Below are 18,850 nucleotides of genomic sequence, written 5' to 3' on the forward strand. Positions count from 1 at the left end.
CCACCTCTGGCCGCATGCGGTATTGCATTCCATTGAAGTCAATGCGGAACAAATTATTTTCGTTTCCATTGACTTCATGCCAGTACTTTGGATTATGAGCATTCTCCTGGAACGGATTATGCTCGTAATCCGAGGTTTCATTGTGTGTGTGTATATATATATATATAAATATATATTTTTTTTTAATATAAAAAAAAACACGTATTAATGTTTGTATGTTAAAGAATTGGACCCACCTGTTTCTTTGCTACAGTTCCATCCACTGGGTCCACATATTCAAAGCTGTCAGTTTTCTCTACACTGTACACATTGCTCCCCACAGCAAACTGCTGACTGGCAAAAGACTTCTCTGTTATTGTGTTCTCCATGTCCTTCATGATAAAAAATGCTGTTCTGGGTTCTAGACCATCATAGTCAAATCTGTTACAGTATAAAAGGTCTATCAATATACATTATAGGGAAAATACCATTAGCATTTTAGATTTGTCATTATTCATGATACTGCATATCACATTTGGTCTCATGAATCAAAGAAAACTATTTGTGCTTCCCAGTGCATTAGATTGCAGTTCTCCTGTTCACATTTTCCACATTTCAATGTTTATGAGGACGGGTTTAGCAGGGGGTCTGGTGCGCCCCTGTTCACCATTTCAGGGGCAAATCAGGTCTGAATTGCATGAATTTGGACCTGAAATGGAGCCAAAGATGCACCGCGCCGTGGCCACCCCAAAAGTGTGAGAACTGGCTTCATTGCAAGCCGGGTACACTCTCATGTCATGCAAATTGGATGGGGGGGAACCAGTGTGAACTCGGCCTTAATCATATGAACACTTCAGATCCAATCTTAAATGAGGCTATATTGTATTATTGTTAAAAGGCAAAAAGAAATGTGCACAGATAAAAACAGTTGACATACATGTAATATATTGTTTTATCTACCAAAGTTTTTGTTATGCATTTCAGCCAGTTGTAATATGCAATCATCATTTCTAGACAGTATAGCCCAGTGATGGCGAACCTTGGCACCCCAGATGTTTTGGAACTACATTTCCCATGATGCTCAACTACACTGCAGAGTACATGAGCATCATGGGAAAAACATCCAAAACATCTGGAGTGCCAAGGTTCGCCATCACTGGTATAGCCAATCCAAGGCCACCACTGCAATAGTAACTTGGTCAAGAACACACGACATGCTTGCTGACTGTACAGCATAACAGCAGGAGATTATTGGGAGAATACCAATGCCCTCTTTGCACTCTTTTTTTGTCAGCATGTTGCCTAAAAGCATATGTGAACTGTAGAAGAGCTACTTGTGCTGCCCCCCCCCCCTTCTTCAAGTCTAATTATAAAGCTCATAACAATAAAAGCAGTGCAGCGCAACCTCATACGCTGGCTTGCAACCATTATTTACTGTTACAAATTTTTCAGCGCTGAATTATTTTTCCTATTTACTAACTATAAAGCTCAATACACCATTAAGGTACATACACTAGTTATGAATTGTAATTGCAGCTGTGCGACTGCCTTTCCATACCCAGCAGCTTCGGAAGATCTCCTTATCCCATTGGGTTGTAGCACCTTACCATCACTTTATTTTACATACACTAGTTACATTTGAAACATTTGTACATACAGAATCTACTAGAACATATTCTATTTAGGGTCAGAACCTTGTCAGTTTATTTTTTGCCATCTGTGTCCCATTGGAGAGATTTCCTCTACTTCCTGTCCCTTAACCAAAGCAGGCAGTAAGAGGAAATCCCATCAAAATAAAGGGAATCCCTTGGGGACCCCTAGGTCACCAGAACTAGGGTCCCCATTGCAAGATTTCCCCTCTATTATTTTTCTGGGGTCAACCCAGAATGTGGGATCTTCATATACTTTCACTTTCAATGATAATGGTAAATATGACAAATAGAGAGGGTTAATCTCTCCAATGGGGACACAGACAGCAATACAAACTGACAACCATTCTTTATGAAATTATTGGGTATTCCTATATAAACTTTTTTTCAAAAATGTGCATCTGGCCTTAATTTAAGGTCCATCTCATTTGTGAGTCTTTCTGAAGATGGTGGTGGTGGATAACACATTTGGAGCACATTTGATGCAGAGTTCAGGACACATGCAATGCTTTTGATATGTGGTTATAGGCTTGTTCACACATTATTGCTGCTCCTTGGAAAAGTGATGGGGAGATCTCTCTATGGGGAGATCGAATGAAAACAAACAGCCTGTCCGTTTTCATTCAATCCCATCCTATCCGACCTGCTGGCGCCACCCGTCTGTCTTCAGTGGATTTTGTTCGATCGGATGTCAGCGGACACATATCCGCTAACATCAGCCTCCCCATAGAGGACAATGGCTGGCCCGATCAGGTCCGCCTGAAAACCAGACAGACCCAATCAGTCCAATCGTGTGAAAGAGGCCTTACACAGAGAAAATGTGGACTTGGCAACATTGTATTTATTATTTGTAGTATATATTTGAATTTTAGCATGTGGATATAATAATTTATTAATTTAATCACAGCTGCTTTTGACATCATAAGGGTGGTTTATAATAAGTTTTGATTTGTTACATAGTGCAGTTGTGGTGATTCTATTACTCCCACTATCCACCCCTCTGCTCTATACTATAGTAGCAGGCAGGCCCACTAAGGCCAGGCCTTGGGGCGGCAGGGCTCCAAGGGGCGGCAGTGGCATGTAGTCCCCCGACGCCCGGAACAAACAGTTAAGGGCGGTAAGTTATGGGGGAATCCGCTCGCTCGTTAACAAGTGATTGCGGCGATGTCGCCGAAATCACTTGTTAAACATGTGCTCCCGTCTGTCCCCCCACCCCACATACCTCTCTCTGCTGGCTCTGTCTTCGGGACTCTGTCTTCCCTCTGGCCACCGAGTCTGTCTCCTGTCCCTGCTGCCGATGTACACAGTGAGAGGGGAGAGCTGTGCTCTTCCCATCTCAGCTGTGACAGGAGTTCTAGCACAGTGCTAGGACTCCTGTTTTGGAGGTGACAGGGTCAATAAAGAGAACATGTCACCTCCAATTGCTATCACACAGGAAATAATTTTCTCCTGTGTGATAGCAAAAAAGTTAAGTGAATTTTTTTTATAATAAATAAATAAATAAATAAGAAATAATAATTAAATTAATAAAATAAAAAAGTAAAGAATAAGAAAAATAATAAGAAAATGATACAAAAATTTCAAAAAGCAAGCGACAAGCTACAAATAAATAAAAATAGAAAAAGTGATAAAAAAGTAAAAAAACAAACAAACCATATTTGAACTAACCGTGCCGCACATTCTCCATTGATTTGGGGGGGTTTGGTTGGTGAGGAGGGGTGCATTGTGTAACCTGGCCTTGGGGCTGCAGGGAGAGCAAATCTGGCCCTGGTAGCAGGGACCCAGTTTCAGTGACTACCTCCATGAATTGGTTTCTCACAAGGTTGAAATTTAAATTGGTTCCTTCTACCAGGTTGAAAAAAACTTCTTCAGCAGCTTTGGGAGGGCAAACCCCTCCTCCATGGAGGGGGGCTTTAGGGGCTGGGTCACACTGGTGCGGATTTACACTGCTTTAGACTAGTAGAGTACCCAAACTGCACCTTGCTCTACCACCGTACAAAGGGTGAGCACGATCATCGGATCCAGCACCATATCTTCATATAGTGGGGTCTGGGTACAGTCCCCAAGCCTGCTGCTGAGGGACACCAATCCAGAAGCTTCAGAAGGTAGCTGGATGGCTGTAGGTACAACTGGGTTGTATCAACTGGGTAACATTAGTATTGATTCAGTAGACAGAGGTCATCCACCATCTAAAGACGCTATAAAGAAACCTGAGAATTGCTGGGAGTGGTAGGGTTTATATGGGTTGTCCCACAATTCTGTTTGCCAGTTGGCTGTAAATAATCCTGGGTTTATGGGTAAAAGAGTACTTTTACGATTAAGAACATATTTTACTTTGCACATTACTTTAGATAATTACCTAAAACAATTATCTAAACAATACAATCTCCCTGTCATTGATAGGCAAATGCAGATGACATTAATGCTAGGCATATTTTAGAAATCAATCACTGCATAGGGGCTCAATCACACAAAATGCATATAGTATAAAATAAAAATATATATGTGTGGCCACCATTATTTTCCAGCACTGCCTTAACCCTCTTGGGCATGGATTTCCCCAGAGCTTCACAGGTTGCCACTGGATTCCTCTTCCACTTCTCCATGATGACATCACAGAGCTGGTGGATGTTAGAGATCTTGCGCTCTTCCACCTTCCATTTCAGGATGCCCCACAGATAGGTTTAGGTCTGGAGACATGCTTCATCACCTTTACCCTCAGCTTCTTTAGCAAGGCAGTGGTCATCTTGGAGGTGTGCTTGGGGTCTTTATCATGTTGGAATTTTGCCCTGGTGCCTAGTCTCTGAAGGGATGGGATCATGATCTGCTTCAGTATGTCACAGTACATGTTGGCATACACTGTAACCTCAATGAACTGTAGCTCCCCAGCACGTATGCAGCCCCAGGCTGTAGGCAAGACACATTTGTCTTTGTACTCTTCACCTGGTTGCCGCTACATACACTTGACACCATCTGAACTAAATAAGTTTATCTTGGTCTCAGCAGACCAAAGTACATGTTTCCAGTAATCCATGTCCTTAGTCTTCTTGTCTTCAGTAAACTGCAGGCTTTCTTGTGCATCATATTTAGAAGAGGTTTCCTTCTGGGACAACAGCCATGCAGACCAATTTGATGCAGTGTGCGACATATGGTCTGAGCACTGACAGACTGACCTCCAACCCATTCAACTTGTGCAGCAATGCTGGCAGCACTCATATGTCTATTTTCGAAAGACAACCTCTGGATATGTAGCTAAACACGTGCACTCAACTTCTTTGGTCGACCATGGCGAGGCCTGTTCTGAGTGGAACCTGTCCTATTAAACTGCTGTATGGTCTTGGCCACCATGCTGCAGCTCAGTTTCAGGGTCTTGGCAATCTTCTTATTGCCTAGGAGATCTTTATGTAGAGCAAAAATAATTTTTTTTGATCCTCAGAGAGTTCTTTGCCATGAGGTGCCATGTTGAACTTCCAGTGTCCAGTATGAGAGAGTAAGAGAGTGAGAGAGATAACGTCAAATTTAACACACCTGCTCCCCATTCACAGAGAATGAGACCTTGTAACACTAACGAGTCACATGACACTGGGAAGGCAAAAAGGCTAATTGGGCCCAATTTGGACATTTGCACTTAGGGGTGTACTCACTTTTTTTGCCAGTGGTTTAGACATTAATGGCTGTGTGTTGAGTTATTTTGAGGGGACAGAAAATGTACACTTTTATACAAGCTGTACACTCACTACTTTACATTGTAGCAAAGTGTAATTTCTTCAGTGTTGTCACATGAAAAAGATGTAATAAAATATTTATAAAAATGTGAGGGGTGTACTCAGTTTTGTGAGATACTGTGTGTGTGTGTATGTATATATATATATATATATATATATATATATATATATATATATATATATATATATATATATATATAATTATCCAATGCACATAGCTGTGTCTACATGCGAAAACATGCACCATGTTTCGTCACTCACAAAAAAGTAAGGCACAGCTCCACCCTGAACCGCACATATCTGCACATTTTTTGCTTGTACGTACAGTAACATATGAAACTGCTGGTAACCGCGCACACACACACATACATGCATAAGATATTAAAAGCATTGTATGCTTTTAAACACGAGCACTTAAGGCATGTCGTTTATCCAGGATATTCTGCTAGCTCTGCCAACATGAACCCGCATTCCATGCAGAAAATACACATAGTCCCGTGTGATTGAAGCCTTAGGCATTGTCAGGTACATAATGTCAATGTAACAAACAGTTTAACACAGTAACATTCAGCACCTTCCATAAATAGATCTGACCTGGAACATAATTCTCTTAAGAGCTAAAAGCTACAAAACATCCCTGTAATTTTGTCTTGTATTATAAAAACATCTGACTTTTGATACTATGTCAGCTGTAAAACCAATTTATGGTGAAACACCACTTTATTAGTGCTTTAGTTTACAAGAACAGTATTGCCAAATGTATTGTTAGATACAGAGCTTTTTTTCTCAGAAAATAGGTACAGGAACTCAACCACGACCCTGTTCATATTTCACAAACAGTAGGAGGGTCTTAAAGGGGCATTAAATACCATAACTGCATTACATACAGAATGCAGAGTTCAGGGGGGTTACACACAGAGTGCAGAGCTGTCACTTGTAAACACAGAAACCAGACTTCTGTGTTTACAAGTAATTGTGGTGAGCGGGCACCAAAGGGTCTGAGCAAGAGGTGGTGGAAACGAGTTCCCCCAAGTTCCCCCTGAAAAAAAGCCCTGGTTAGATATAATAGTTCTCATGGCTCTACTTATATAATACCACTGGCATATTATAGTGAATCATATTATAGTTATCATTATATTATATTATAATTTGACAAAAAATGTATACACGTGCAATTCCTATATATGAGAGTGGTGCAGCTTTTATCTATAGAGTTTCTTTTGAGAGGTGTTATATTAATAAGGCTCCAATGTTCAGAACACTTTACAGTCTGCAAAGCAACACCTTAGTTTACCCATTGTAGAGATGTCTGGACTGCTGCAGTGACAACTTTTAAGGATCTGTTATGTCTGTCATCACAGAGGGTTGCTATATAAGCTTGTAGCAGCTGCCATGCACAGGTCACACTCAGGGATTTTTTGTCACACTCAGGGATTTTCTTTAGCTCTAACTAAAGTTGAATACAGGGACCTAACAATCTAAAAGCAAAAAAACAAAAAAGGTGGCTGATGAACAGAAATAGATTTTCCAAAAAGTGCTGTTGAATTAAAAGTCAGTAGAAAGATCACAGAACATTTCTTTTGACCAAATGCTATAGCCTTATCAATGTCAAATTCATTCTCGATTATTAAATAATAATTAAAAAAAGCTGTCAGGACTTATACACTGTAATTTTAAAATATCATAATGAATGGGTAGGAATATAAACATATTAGATGAATTGTCTCTTGTGCATTCTAAGGCATTCAACACCTCTTGAAATAAATGAAAGTGGATAAATCATATGGACCATTCAATGAATTGCTGCTTCAACGCATTCCAGGAGCTGCAGAAGAATTACCGTATTTATCGCGGTATAACGCGCTCTGGCGTATACCGCGCATCCCCAAAGTGGCCCCCAATCCTGTGGGAAAAAAAGTTTTTTTGTTTTTTTGTACTTACAGTTTTGGTGTCTTGCGCGGCGTCCATCTGCGGCCTCGTCGGGTCCGGCGTCCTTCTGCGGCTTCGGGTGTCCTCTTCGGCGGGTCCGGCGTCCGTCTTCGGCGGGTCGGGCGTCCATCTTCGGCAGGTCGGGCGTCCTTCTGCGGCGTCCTCCCGCTTGTTTCCCGCCACGACTTTGAATACTGCGCCCGCATATAGCGAGCGCAGTACACTCGTGAATCTTCGGGCAGGCTCGGGCGCCTCTCGCACTGACGTCCTGTACGCTCAGGACGTCAGTACGAGAGGCGCCGAGACTACCCGAAGATTCACGAGTGTACTGCGCTCGCTATATGCGGGCGCAGTATTCAAACTCGTGGCGGGAAAGCGGGTATCGGCGTATATCGCGCACCCACGATTTTGCCCTGATTTTCAGGGCAAAATAGTGCGCGGTATACGCTGATAAATACGGTAAGCCCTGTACACGCGATCGATCCTTTGTCCGACCAAAATAACTTTGGAATTCCAAAGGAATTCCATTGGAGTAAAAGAGAACATGTTCTCTATCTATCTAAACTCGATGGAATTCATCGTAATTTCCGATGGAATTACTCCGATGGGGCATACACACGGTCGGAATTTCAAATGAAAAAAGTTTGTCTGACTTTTTCCATCGGAAATTCCGATTGTGTGTACGGGGCTTTATAGTTGAATTAAAGGGATTAGCGATCACATACTGTATTCATGTTTGCCCATTGGTTTCACTGTAGTACAGTTTCCAAAACTAAATTAAAATGTGGTCAACTTTTTTTCTGGATATACTGAGCAATATGAAATGGTTATGGTATAACTATTATGACTGTGGAATAAGTAGCACACCGGTAAAACTGGTCTGCATACCAGTCTTAGTCTGATATAATGCTGTACATTAAAGTGAAAACAGGAGATAAATATTAGCGAATAATCAACATCAAAATTGTTGCCTTTCTATACACTGTATTCTCTATATTCTCAGGGCCTAATAATAGACAGAGCGATTCTTAGGTTGGAAAGGAATATGAATATGGGGTTGATTTTCCAAGGTAAATAAGCTGTTCACTTTGTAAGGGAATGTGCCCAAGAATTAGTGAATGTAGTGAAGTTTTTCTTTGCAAAGAACACCAAATCGAGCAAAGTAAAAAAAAAAACAAAAAAAACATTTTTGTTGGTTGGATGATGGCAGTTAGCGGAGACATTAGTATATAAACCCCCTCTTTTTTTTTATAGTGAACAATTATTCTTTCTATATTTTCACATTCATCTCTGTTTTTTTTTTCATTTGTTTTGGGGGGTAAGGGAGTGGTGGGAGGCGGGGGTTTGGAGAAGATTGCTAGATAAAAGGTTCTATTTTTGTCAAAATTCTGAAATATTCATATTAAAGTCCTATTTTTGTCAAAATTCTGAAATATTCATATTAAGAAAAACTTTTTTTTTTTTTTTTTTTACTAGGGGTACAATGAAGCAAATTTTTTACCTGCAGTAATAATGGCGCCCAAACTTTGTCCAGTGTTCTTTTACAATTTCTTCCACACCTTGTTTTCGAGCTGCCATAATCGAGAGCCATACTAATACAGCCCAGAGTCCATCCTTTTCTCGAAGGTGATCCGAACCTGAATGAGAAAAAAAAAACATGACAAACCCATTGTAATGGGAGTCACTTTTGGGCACAGATTGAGCCAGAAAATAATGGAAATGCAGAATATGTCTTGGACTGCAGCCCACCCTGTCTGTCTGTTGTGATGTAAATGAATCTAGGATGGCTTCTAAGGATCTTTCATTGTGGCTTGTGCTAAATGACCCTGTATTGTGTGAAGGAGTCCTGTGATAATGTGTATTGCAAGTTAACAGACAGCCTAAAGGTCAGGTGTATGAGTCATCAGCTGTAGTTAATTAGCTCATGTAAATTAGGTCAGGAGCCGGAGTCAGGATGTCTGTTAAAAGATGTATTGAGAAGGATGTGTATTGGGGCTCATTAGGTAAACATTGTGTGATGTTGTGGGTGGAGTTGTGTCATTGTTCATTTGGTTACTGCAGTATTCTTTTTGTGTATATAAGAGCCTTCTTTCTCAATAAAGATGGTCATTCCTGTTGAACCTCAAACTGAGCTGTGTGTCTCATTAATGGGGGAATTATTAAGGGTTGTGTTCACCGGATTGTGGCGTGTCGGTAGCTGCCTTGTGTTCAGGAATGGAATATCCTAAACGGCTTTAACCCCTTTCCCATTTGGGGTGCCGTTACAATTGTTGGCAAGCAGTGGTATGATTCCCACCGCCAGAAGAACAGCTACAAGAGGACACAGGACAATGGAGGCACAGTAGGAACAGCTAAAGCTCTCTTCCCTCAAGGACTTATACTGGAGAACCGGAGCAGAGTGGCCAACACCCGTAAGAAGAGGGACATTATCGCAGAACGATTTGAAATGGATAGAGCTGAAAGACCCAACATAACGGAAAGGCCCAGCGTAACAGACAGGACACCCGAGGAGGCAAGTTTTGATCGGGCTGTCAAACTAAGACTGGCACATTATGGTCCTAACCCTCCACCGGAGATCATAGACCGAGTTATAGCGGCTGTGGATGCAAATTGGCTACAGAAAAGAGGTTCTGCAGCAGCAGAAGTCACAGCAGAACCAACTGAAAGGAGAAAGATACATTTTGCTGCTTTTAAAAATGTAATTGAAACTGAAGGGGAGATTGATGGGTACCTTGCCGATTTTGAACGGCAATGTGCCCTACACCGGGTGCCCATAGAGGAATGGGTTGCCATTTTGTCTGGGAAATTGTCCGGCCGGGCCAGTGCTTCACGGCCATCCCAGACGAGGATATTATGAACTATGGACTGGTAAAAGAAGCACTTTTGGCCAGGTATGCCGTCACACCGGAGGCGGTTCCGAGTGACGAGCAAGCAGACTGGAGACTAATATACCGAGTGGGCATGGTGCCTACACCGCACGGCATCTCACTGGGTCGATGGATGCCAAGCAGAATCCGGGGAAAAGAGCTGCTGCAGGTGTTCCTGCTGGAGCACCTCTTTGACAAACTGTCCCTGGAAGTCAGAGAGTGGGTCCGGGACAGAAAACCTTTCTCCTTGTCTGAAGCAGCTCGCCTGGTGGACGAATACACAGACGCCCGCAAACTGGATAACCCTATGGTCAAGACAACAGCTTGGGTGGAGTATCGATCAGCGGCACACCCTCCGGCTATCACCTACCAACCATAGTCGTACCGTCCTACAGCACCACCTCCAGCGGCCCCTTATTCTCAGCAGCCCAGGTTCAACTCCCAGGGCTACTCACAACCCATCAGGTGTTTTGGGTGTAAACAACTAGGGCACACAAAGCTAGACTGTCTGTTGAATTCAGCCAGGCAGTCACAGTCATGGAGACAGCCAGCAAGGGGGAACCCCCGCACATCCATGCCTGCGGCTCACTGCGTTGAGGAGGAAGAACATTGGGGTGTCCTGCATGAGGCAGATCCAATACAAGCAGCTAACCAGGACAACAGGCAGCAACACAGGAAGACTATCTGGGTCAATGGAAAGGTAGCCAATGGGCTATGTGATACTGGCGCCACCATGACCCTACTACAGAAGAGCCTTATCCCAGAGAGCCAACACACAGGAGACACTGTAGCCGTAAGAGTAGCGGGAGGCACCGTCTTCCGGCTAGTCGTTGCCCGTGTTCACCTGGATTGGGGGGTTGGTTCGGGACATGTGAATGTGGGGGTGATAAAGGATTTGCCAGCCGATGTACTACTGGGGAATGATTTGGCCCCCCTCGTTTCTGCTTATGCCCCGATGGGCCCCGCTGAAGCCAACCCAGTGACTACCTGTGCCCAGACCCGTGCTGCTGGAACCAACCCGCTTGCTGCTGAGACCCGGGTAAGACTATCTTCCCCGACATGTACCTTAGATCAGGCACAATATCACAGTCTAAAATTGGAATGTGACAAGTTGGCCAGTGAGAAATCGGAGATGTAACGACACTACGTCATGTATTATGAGATGTCCCGTGGCTTGAACATTGAAATGCACAAACAGGCTGAAATTGTCAAAAGGTTAAATGGAATTTGGGAGCCATTGAGAGAGCAAAGCAAGTGACTGTTTCAGAACTGAATTCCATCATTCACCCTGCAACCTTACAACTTCACCATCAGCTACCGACCTTGTAAGCAAAATGGCAATGCTGATGGGTTGTCCAAGCATTAGAGGAATGGAACTATGGACTAACTTCGGAGTCAACCCGTCTCGGGTCTCCTCCTGTGTTAGTATCCTGCCGAAAGGGGAGAGATGTAACAGGAGTCACTTTTGGGCACAGATTGAGCCAGAAAATAATGGACATGCAGAATATGTCTTGGACTGCAGCTCGCCTGTCTGTCCGTGGTGATGTAAATGAATCTAGGATGGCTTCTAAGGATCTTTCATTGTGGCTTGTGCTAATTGACCCTGTAATGTGTGAAGGAGTCCTGTGATAATGTGTATTGCAAGTTAACAGACAGCCTAGAGGTCAGGTGTATAAGTCATCAGCTGTAGTTAATTAGCTCATGTAAATTAGGTCAGGAGCCGGAGTCAGGATGTCTGTTAAAAGATGTATATAGAAGGATGTGTATTGGGGCTCATTGGGTAAACATTGTGTGATGTTCTGGGTGGAGTTGGGTCATTGTTCATTTGGTTACTGCAGTATTCTTTTTGTGTATATAAGAGCCTGCTTTCTCAATAAAGATTGTCATTCCTGTTGAACCTCAAACAGAGCTGTGTGTCTCGTTAATGGGGGAATTCTTAAGGGTCGTGTTCGCCGGATTGTGGGGTGTCGGTAGCTGCCTTGTGTTCGGGAATGGAATATCCTAAACGGCTTTAACCCCTTTCCCATTTGGGGTGCCGTTACACCCATTTATGACACACCCCGGCAGGGGTACTAACCCTCCCCCACCACATCCAAACCTAAAAAAAGTTTGGCCTTGGCATATACTTTACACAGTTAGGAAGAGTTATCACAATAACTAATCTTCTAGTGGCAAAAGCAAAAAATCCACCCTAACACTTATATTCCTGCATCTACAGACATCCATAATCTAACACTAACCTAGCTAGCCTTATACCTTACCTTTTTTGAAGCTGATTGCCAAGACCCTCAAACTGAGCTGCAGCACGGTGGACAAGACCATATAGTGGTTTAACAGGACAGGTTCCTATCAGAACAAGCTTTGCCATGGTCGACCAAAGAAGTTAAGTGCACGTGCTTAGCGTCATATCCAGAGGTTGTCTTTGGTAAATAGACATATGAGTGCTGCCAGCCTTGTTGCAGAGGTTGAAGGGGTGGAGGGTCAGCCTGCCAGTGCTCAGACCATAAGCCGCACATTACATCAAATTGGTCTGCATGGCTGTCTTTCCAGAAGGAAGCTTCTTCTAAAGATGATGCACAAGAAAGCTCACAAACAGTTTGCTGAAGACAAGCAGACTATAGACACAGATTACTGGAATCATGTCCTGTGGTCTGAAGAGACCAAGATTAACTTATTTGCTTTAGATTGAGTCAAGCGTGTGTGGCGGAAACCAGGTGAGGAGTACAAAGAAAAGTGTGCTTTGTCTACAGTCAAGCATGGTGGTGGGAGTGTCATGGTCTGGGGCTGCATGAGTGCTAATGAGTCGCTGTAACGGTGATCCGTTAGAATTAGTAATGGAAGTGACGTTCCATCGCCATGATCTTACTACACCCCGACACTCACCCACAGAAAGGATAGAGTGGGAAGGGGGCAAGCGGACATCTTGTTACACCCACCGTAATTTTGCATTTTACACACATTTTTAACAGAAAACTGAGGTTATATAGTAAAACATAGCACTTAGAACTCCGTCTGACTGTTTAGATGTTGAATTGTAAAAGCAGCGGCAAGCCTGCTGATCTCATAGGTTTGCTAATCTGACAGAAGTTTGCTGCTTTTAAAATTCAACATCTATACATTCAGACAAAGTTCTAAGTACTGTGTTTCACTATATAACCTCACTTTACTGTTAAAAATAAGTGTACAATGCAAAACTCTGGTGGGTGTAACAATATGCCTGCTTGCCCCCTTCTCACTGTATCCTTACTGTGGACGAGTGCGGTGTGCATTAAGATGGCCACGACGAAACGTCACTTCCGTTACATATTCTGACGGGTTGCCTAACCTGAAGAAACACAGGCACTGGGGAGCGACAATTCATTGAGGGAACCATGAATTCCAACATGTACTGTGTCAGGTCACCTGAGGCCAAGTGACAGGTGCACCAATAAGGTAGTGGACCCTATGGCTGACTGCAGCGGGTGGAATACCAACATGGATCCCACTGGGAGCTAGAGCATAGGATTCCCCAGGGCTCGGAGTCTAAGAGCCAGCAGGTGTTTACCAGAGCCTCTAGTGGTGAGGATGGACTGCGCTGCAACTGGCTCCAGACCGCAGCCCCGTGGGGTCACCCAGCTCACGCTCATAGAAGGCTACTGAAGAACAGAGAAGAAGCAGCAGTCCAGGACAACAAGGTATAGTCAGGAGATAAGCCAAAGGTCGGGGCAACTAGCAGACAAGGAAAGACAGAGAACACGCCAAAGGTCAGGGTATCAAGCAGGCAGGGATAGTCAAAGAACAAGCCAAGATCGGTAAACAGAAATAGACGTAGAGCACATGGCAAGAAGCACACAGGAACCCAAACACACAATATTGCTCGGCAAGGCAGGCTTGGAGAACACAGTTAAATAGTGGTTCCTGTTGAGGCTAGGGTGGAGTAACACTGAGGGAAGATTACTAAACCATGCAGGTGTGAGAGTACAGGCCCTAAGGCTGATACACAGACCAGAGGTAAGCAGACAGACAGGGCATGAAAGTATTACTGCAGATTAATGACATACTGTGACATACTGAAGCGGAGCAGGGCAGTATTCCAACATGATAACGACCCCAAACACACCTCCAAGACAACCACTGCCTTGCTGAAGGAGCTGAGGGTAAAGGTGATGGACTAGCCAAGCATGTATCCAGACCTAAACCCTATTGAGCATCTGTGGGGCATCCTCAAATGGAAGGTGGAGGAGCGCAAGGTCTCTAACATCCACCAGCTCTGTCATGTCATCATGGAGGAGTGGAAGAAGACTCCAGTGGGAACCTGTGAAGCTCTGGTGAACTCCATGCCCATGAGGGTTAAGGCAGTGCTGGAAAATAGCTATTTTCCCCTCTGTTTGCTGAGTGTATGCTGTGCATTTTTTCCATTAACCTCCCTGGCGGTCTTCCCGTGTCTGACACGGGGTTAGATTTTCCTGCTACGATCGGTAACCCCGTGTCAGCCACGGGCTTGCCTCGCTAGATCCACAGGCACAAGTTACTTACCTTGTCCCTGGATCCAGCGATGCCACCGCGCTGTGTGAGCGAGCGGGACCTCGCTCGATTCACACAGTGCCTCCGTGTGACGCCGATCTCCGTTCCCTGCGACGTTACGACGCACGGGGACGGAGAACGGCGCCAAATTCAAAAAAGTAAACAAACACCTTACATACAGTATACTGTAATCTTATAGATTACAGTACTGTATGTAAAAAAAACACACCCCCCCTGTCCCTAGTGGTCTGTCCTGTGTCATGCATGTCATTTTATATAATAAAAACGTTTCTTTCTCCCTGCAAACTGTAGATTGTCCATAGCAACCAAAAGTGTCCCTTTATGTCAAAAATAGTTTTAGATCAGCTAAAAAACAGCGATAATAAATTATAATCACTTGCAGAATTGTGCGATAGCGATTTGTGGGGAAATTTGTCATAAAAAAAAAAAAATAATGACAGCAACAATTCTGCAACTGAGCAAATTTCAGTGATTTTGATTTGATTACATTATTGAATAATTTTTATTATAATTATATTATTATTTGTTATAATTATTTATAATTATTTATTATATTATAATTTATAATTTTGTTTTTAAAAAAATGTCATACCCGGGATGCCTATTAGAAGCTTGTTTGGTCAGATTTAAGTGAGTTATTTCTAAAAATTACAGACCTACAATATAAAACGCCAAATTTCCTTGCAAATAATGGTACCGCTTTTAGCATGTTTTTTCTGACAGAATCATACCGCCAGGGAGGTTAATAAAGAGCACGTCTTTTTTCAAGACTTTTTGGAGTGCGGCTGTCCATCTTTTTCTCTATCCGCAGTGCTGGAAAATAATGGTGGCCACACAAAATATTGACACTTTGGGCCCAATTTGGAATTTTTCACTTGTACTTACTTTTGTTGCCAGTGGTTTAGACATTAATGGCTGTGTGTTGAGTTATTTTGAGGGGAAAGCAAATTTACACTGTTATACAAGCTGTACACTCACTACTTTACATTGTAGCAACGTGTTGTTACATAAAAAGATATAATAAAATATTTACAAAAATGTGAGGGGTGTATTCACTTTTGTGAGATACTGTTTATATGGCAGGTCTTGTGATCTCTCTCTTTACATGGCTTAACGTGGTCCTAGAGGACATCCTGCATGTTGATGGGGGAAGCGGTGTCAAGATCGAGACCCAGGAGCAGGATCTTGCTGAAGAAAGCTAAGATGGAGGCTGAGTTTTCCACAGGAGCCTGGTGTCTCTTGGATTCATGGAAGCCTAGGAAATTTTACAGAGGGCATAGGAACCAGCACTGAGAGAGAGTCTGTTACCAGCTTAAGAAGTTATCTAAAGTGTTGCCGGTGTTCCGTACAGAATCGGTGACCCATCCGATTAGGTACTGTAACTAAAGTGATATTCCATCAGCTGCACATGCGTTCCACCGCTACCAGGTTTGCAGAACACCTGCAATCAGAAGAAGGCCATCAGTGGACATCTTACTACACCGAGCTACGTCTTGAATCTCACAGTAATTTTAGCAATACAGTGAGCGTATATATAAAAAAAAAATAGTCTGTTGACATCTGTGATGCTGTTTTCATGTCACATTTTAAAGGAAACAAAGGAGGTGGTGGAGGTCATGTTGGCACTGCTCAGCGCTAAACTTTTAGCCTTTCAAAATTAAACATCCAAACAGCATCACAGATGTCAATATACTATATTTGTTTATATATGCTTACTTTATTGCTAAAATTACTGGGAAATTCAAGGTGTAGCTGGGTGTAGTAAGATGTCTGCTGTCTTCTTCTGACTGCAGGTGTTCTGTCAGATTAGCAAACCTGGTAGAAAACCTGGCAGCTGACAGAACGTCACTTCCATTAATCTGACGGGTCGCTGATTCTGACGGAACACTGGATTGACATTGTGTAGCTCTAAATGGATCTGGAGAAGTCTGTAAGCATTACTCTGGGTATCTGGTAATACAACTTCTAAAAAAGTAATAAAGTGACTGATGCCCAATGTTCTTTCAGTCCCCAATTTTAGCTATGGACTAAGCCCTGGGCTAAAAAGCTGGCCCTACCTATCTCTGGATGTACTCCACCTGCTCCTGGACAGGGGCGTCCCTAGGGGGGGGCCAGAGGGGGCCCTGACCCCCCCAACATCATGCTGTGCCCCACCATGTGCCCCCCCCAAAAAAAAAAAATTTTTTTTTTTTTTTTTTTTTTTTGCAATTTTTGTATTTTGCTCCCCGAGAGGGAGAGCGTCCCCAGTCAGCTCTGCGGGGGATTCCTCCCCCTCCCTCTGCTCGCCATCACTGCATAATGCGAGCGCTCACACAACCAGATATTCTAGCCTGGACCGTGTTTAAGTGTGTGCACTGCAGACTGCAGTACACTGTAATCACTGAACTACATTATCTCCATCCCTTCTCTCTCCCCCCATCTGTCTCCTTCCCCCTCTCCTGTTCTTTCAAAACATTCACAATTTACTTTCACTTTCAGTTAGGCAGATAATATACGGTGCAAATTTCTTTCCTGCATCCACAGATTGCAGGAAATAAACTTGCATGATTCCCCCATCAACACAGACACTGCTGACGGGAATATCCCTCCTGCCCAGCAATTGTATTCTCCCGACAAACAGTGATTATCACCAGTGGCTATACAGCAACCACTAGTGATAATTATAAGAGAATCTGCTCATTAATGGTTCAAATCTCAGCCAGTTTCTGCTGAACCAGCTGAGATTTAAACTGTCTATGGCTGGTCTTAGCTCTTAGGCAGCCCATACATTGATTAGCACTGTGGAGTGTCGGCTTCCTGGCGTGATCGGGCATGTGGGATTTCAAACACACCCGAGCCCATCTCTATTGGTTGTAGACAGTTGAGCTCCCTGCAGGTTGCTTAGCAGCAGTGGACCCTTCTCTGACATGCTGATCGGGATGCAATCCAGGTGATGCTCTTAGTCAAATCCTAGTCATAATATTCAGTGATTGTATTGATAAAAGCCCACACTTTACAGGCATAGAGCCCACATGGCTGCTGATCATACGGTTGATTATATTTATGTGGTTGTACTCTTGAAGCTAATAAATACTGTGTTTATTAGATCTGACTGGGAGCATCACCTGGATCACATGCCGATCAGCATGTCAACAGAGAAGGTTATACAGCATTACTGCTGCTAGGTGACCAGCTGGGGGCTCGGCTCTCTATAACCAATAGTGCCAGCCTTCCCCTGCATGCACCCATAATGTCACCAGCACTAGGTCCTAATAGACTGCCGCTGCTGCCAAGGAGACAGACGCCAGACCAGCGCTGTAAATAGCAGGGACAGGACAGCTGGGGATCCCCACTGTGGCAGAACACCAGGGCCCGGTGGCAAGACAACCTTTGCAACAATGATAGTTCTCCCACTGCTTTGGACCCTTATATTTTCTTGGTGTGCTGGTGACATATATCTCTTGTTTTCTGCCACCCTGGGGGGCTCCAGTATAGTAGGAAGGGAGCTCACTGCAGAACATATGAAAGGGCCCATAGTGGGATCGTATTAAAGGGCCCCAGGATATATATATATATATATATATATATAATTGCATTTTATAGTTGGCCCCCCTACTTTTGTCCCTGTCCCCCCATGTGCCCCCCTAAATATGAAAGCTGGAGACGCCACTGCTCCTGGAGTATACATACCATATATATACATACCGTATGAAAATACAGTATGCTTTTATCTTTAGGCTTCATTTCCATGGACGTTTTCACAGCCACTTTCTTTAGCCTTTTTTACAGCTTAAAAAACGCCTGTCCATGTTATTTTTTTTTGGAGCTCAAAAACGCCGGGGTAGCGTTTTTGAGCGTTTTTGCGTGTTTTTGAGCGTTTTTTAACGTCTGGCGTTTTTACAGCTCTACTCTGGAGCTTCAGAACACACTGGTCCTGGTTTTTTTTTTGCAGCTTAAAAACGGCTCAGCCATCTACAGCTCAAAAACATCATGGTGGGCATGAGGCCATAGACTAACATGGAGAGCTGTTTTTAAGCTGCAAAAAATGCTCAGAAAAGTGGCTGTAGAAACGTCCATGGAAATGAAGCCTTAATGTTTCTTCTTTCCTGACCAGCACAAAAAAAGCTCTTTCTCTTATATTATTGAATGTGTGCATTCAATGTATTCAAATAATGTCTGGAACTTGTCTGGAATGCTC

At 43.4% G+C, this 18,850-nt stretch overlaps 1 protein-coding gene across 2 annotated transcripts in view; it reads right to left on the bottom strand.

The window, feature by feature from the left end:
* The window catches only part of PGM5 (phosphoglucomutase 5), a 163,496-nt gene that overhangs the window by 48,777 nt on the left and 95,869 nt on the right, over window positions 1-18,850 (bottom strand). Inside the window, exons 8-9 of one of the 2 annotated variants that reach the window (XM_040356962.1) lie at window positions 8,784-8,919; window positions 237-420 (exon numbers count right to left, since the gene is read on the bottom strand). In XM_040356962.1, the coding sequence (XP_040212896.1) occupies window positions 237-420; window positions 8,784-8,919 (320 nt within the window). The remainder of the gene's footprint in view (window positions 1-236; window positions 421-8,783; window positions 8,920-18,850) is intronic. The other variant, XM_040356968.1, reaches the window with a different exon arrangement.

This window comes from Rana temporaria, chromosome 1, assembly GCF_905171775.1.
Source record: "Rana temporaria chromosome 1, aRanTem1.1, whole genome shotgun sequence".
NCBI classification, from domain to species: Eukaryota; Metazoa; Chordata; class Amphibia; order Anura; family Ranidae; genus Rana; species Rana temporaria.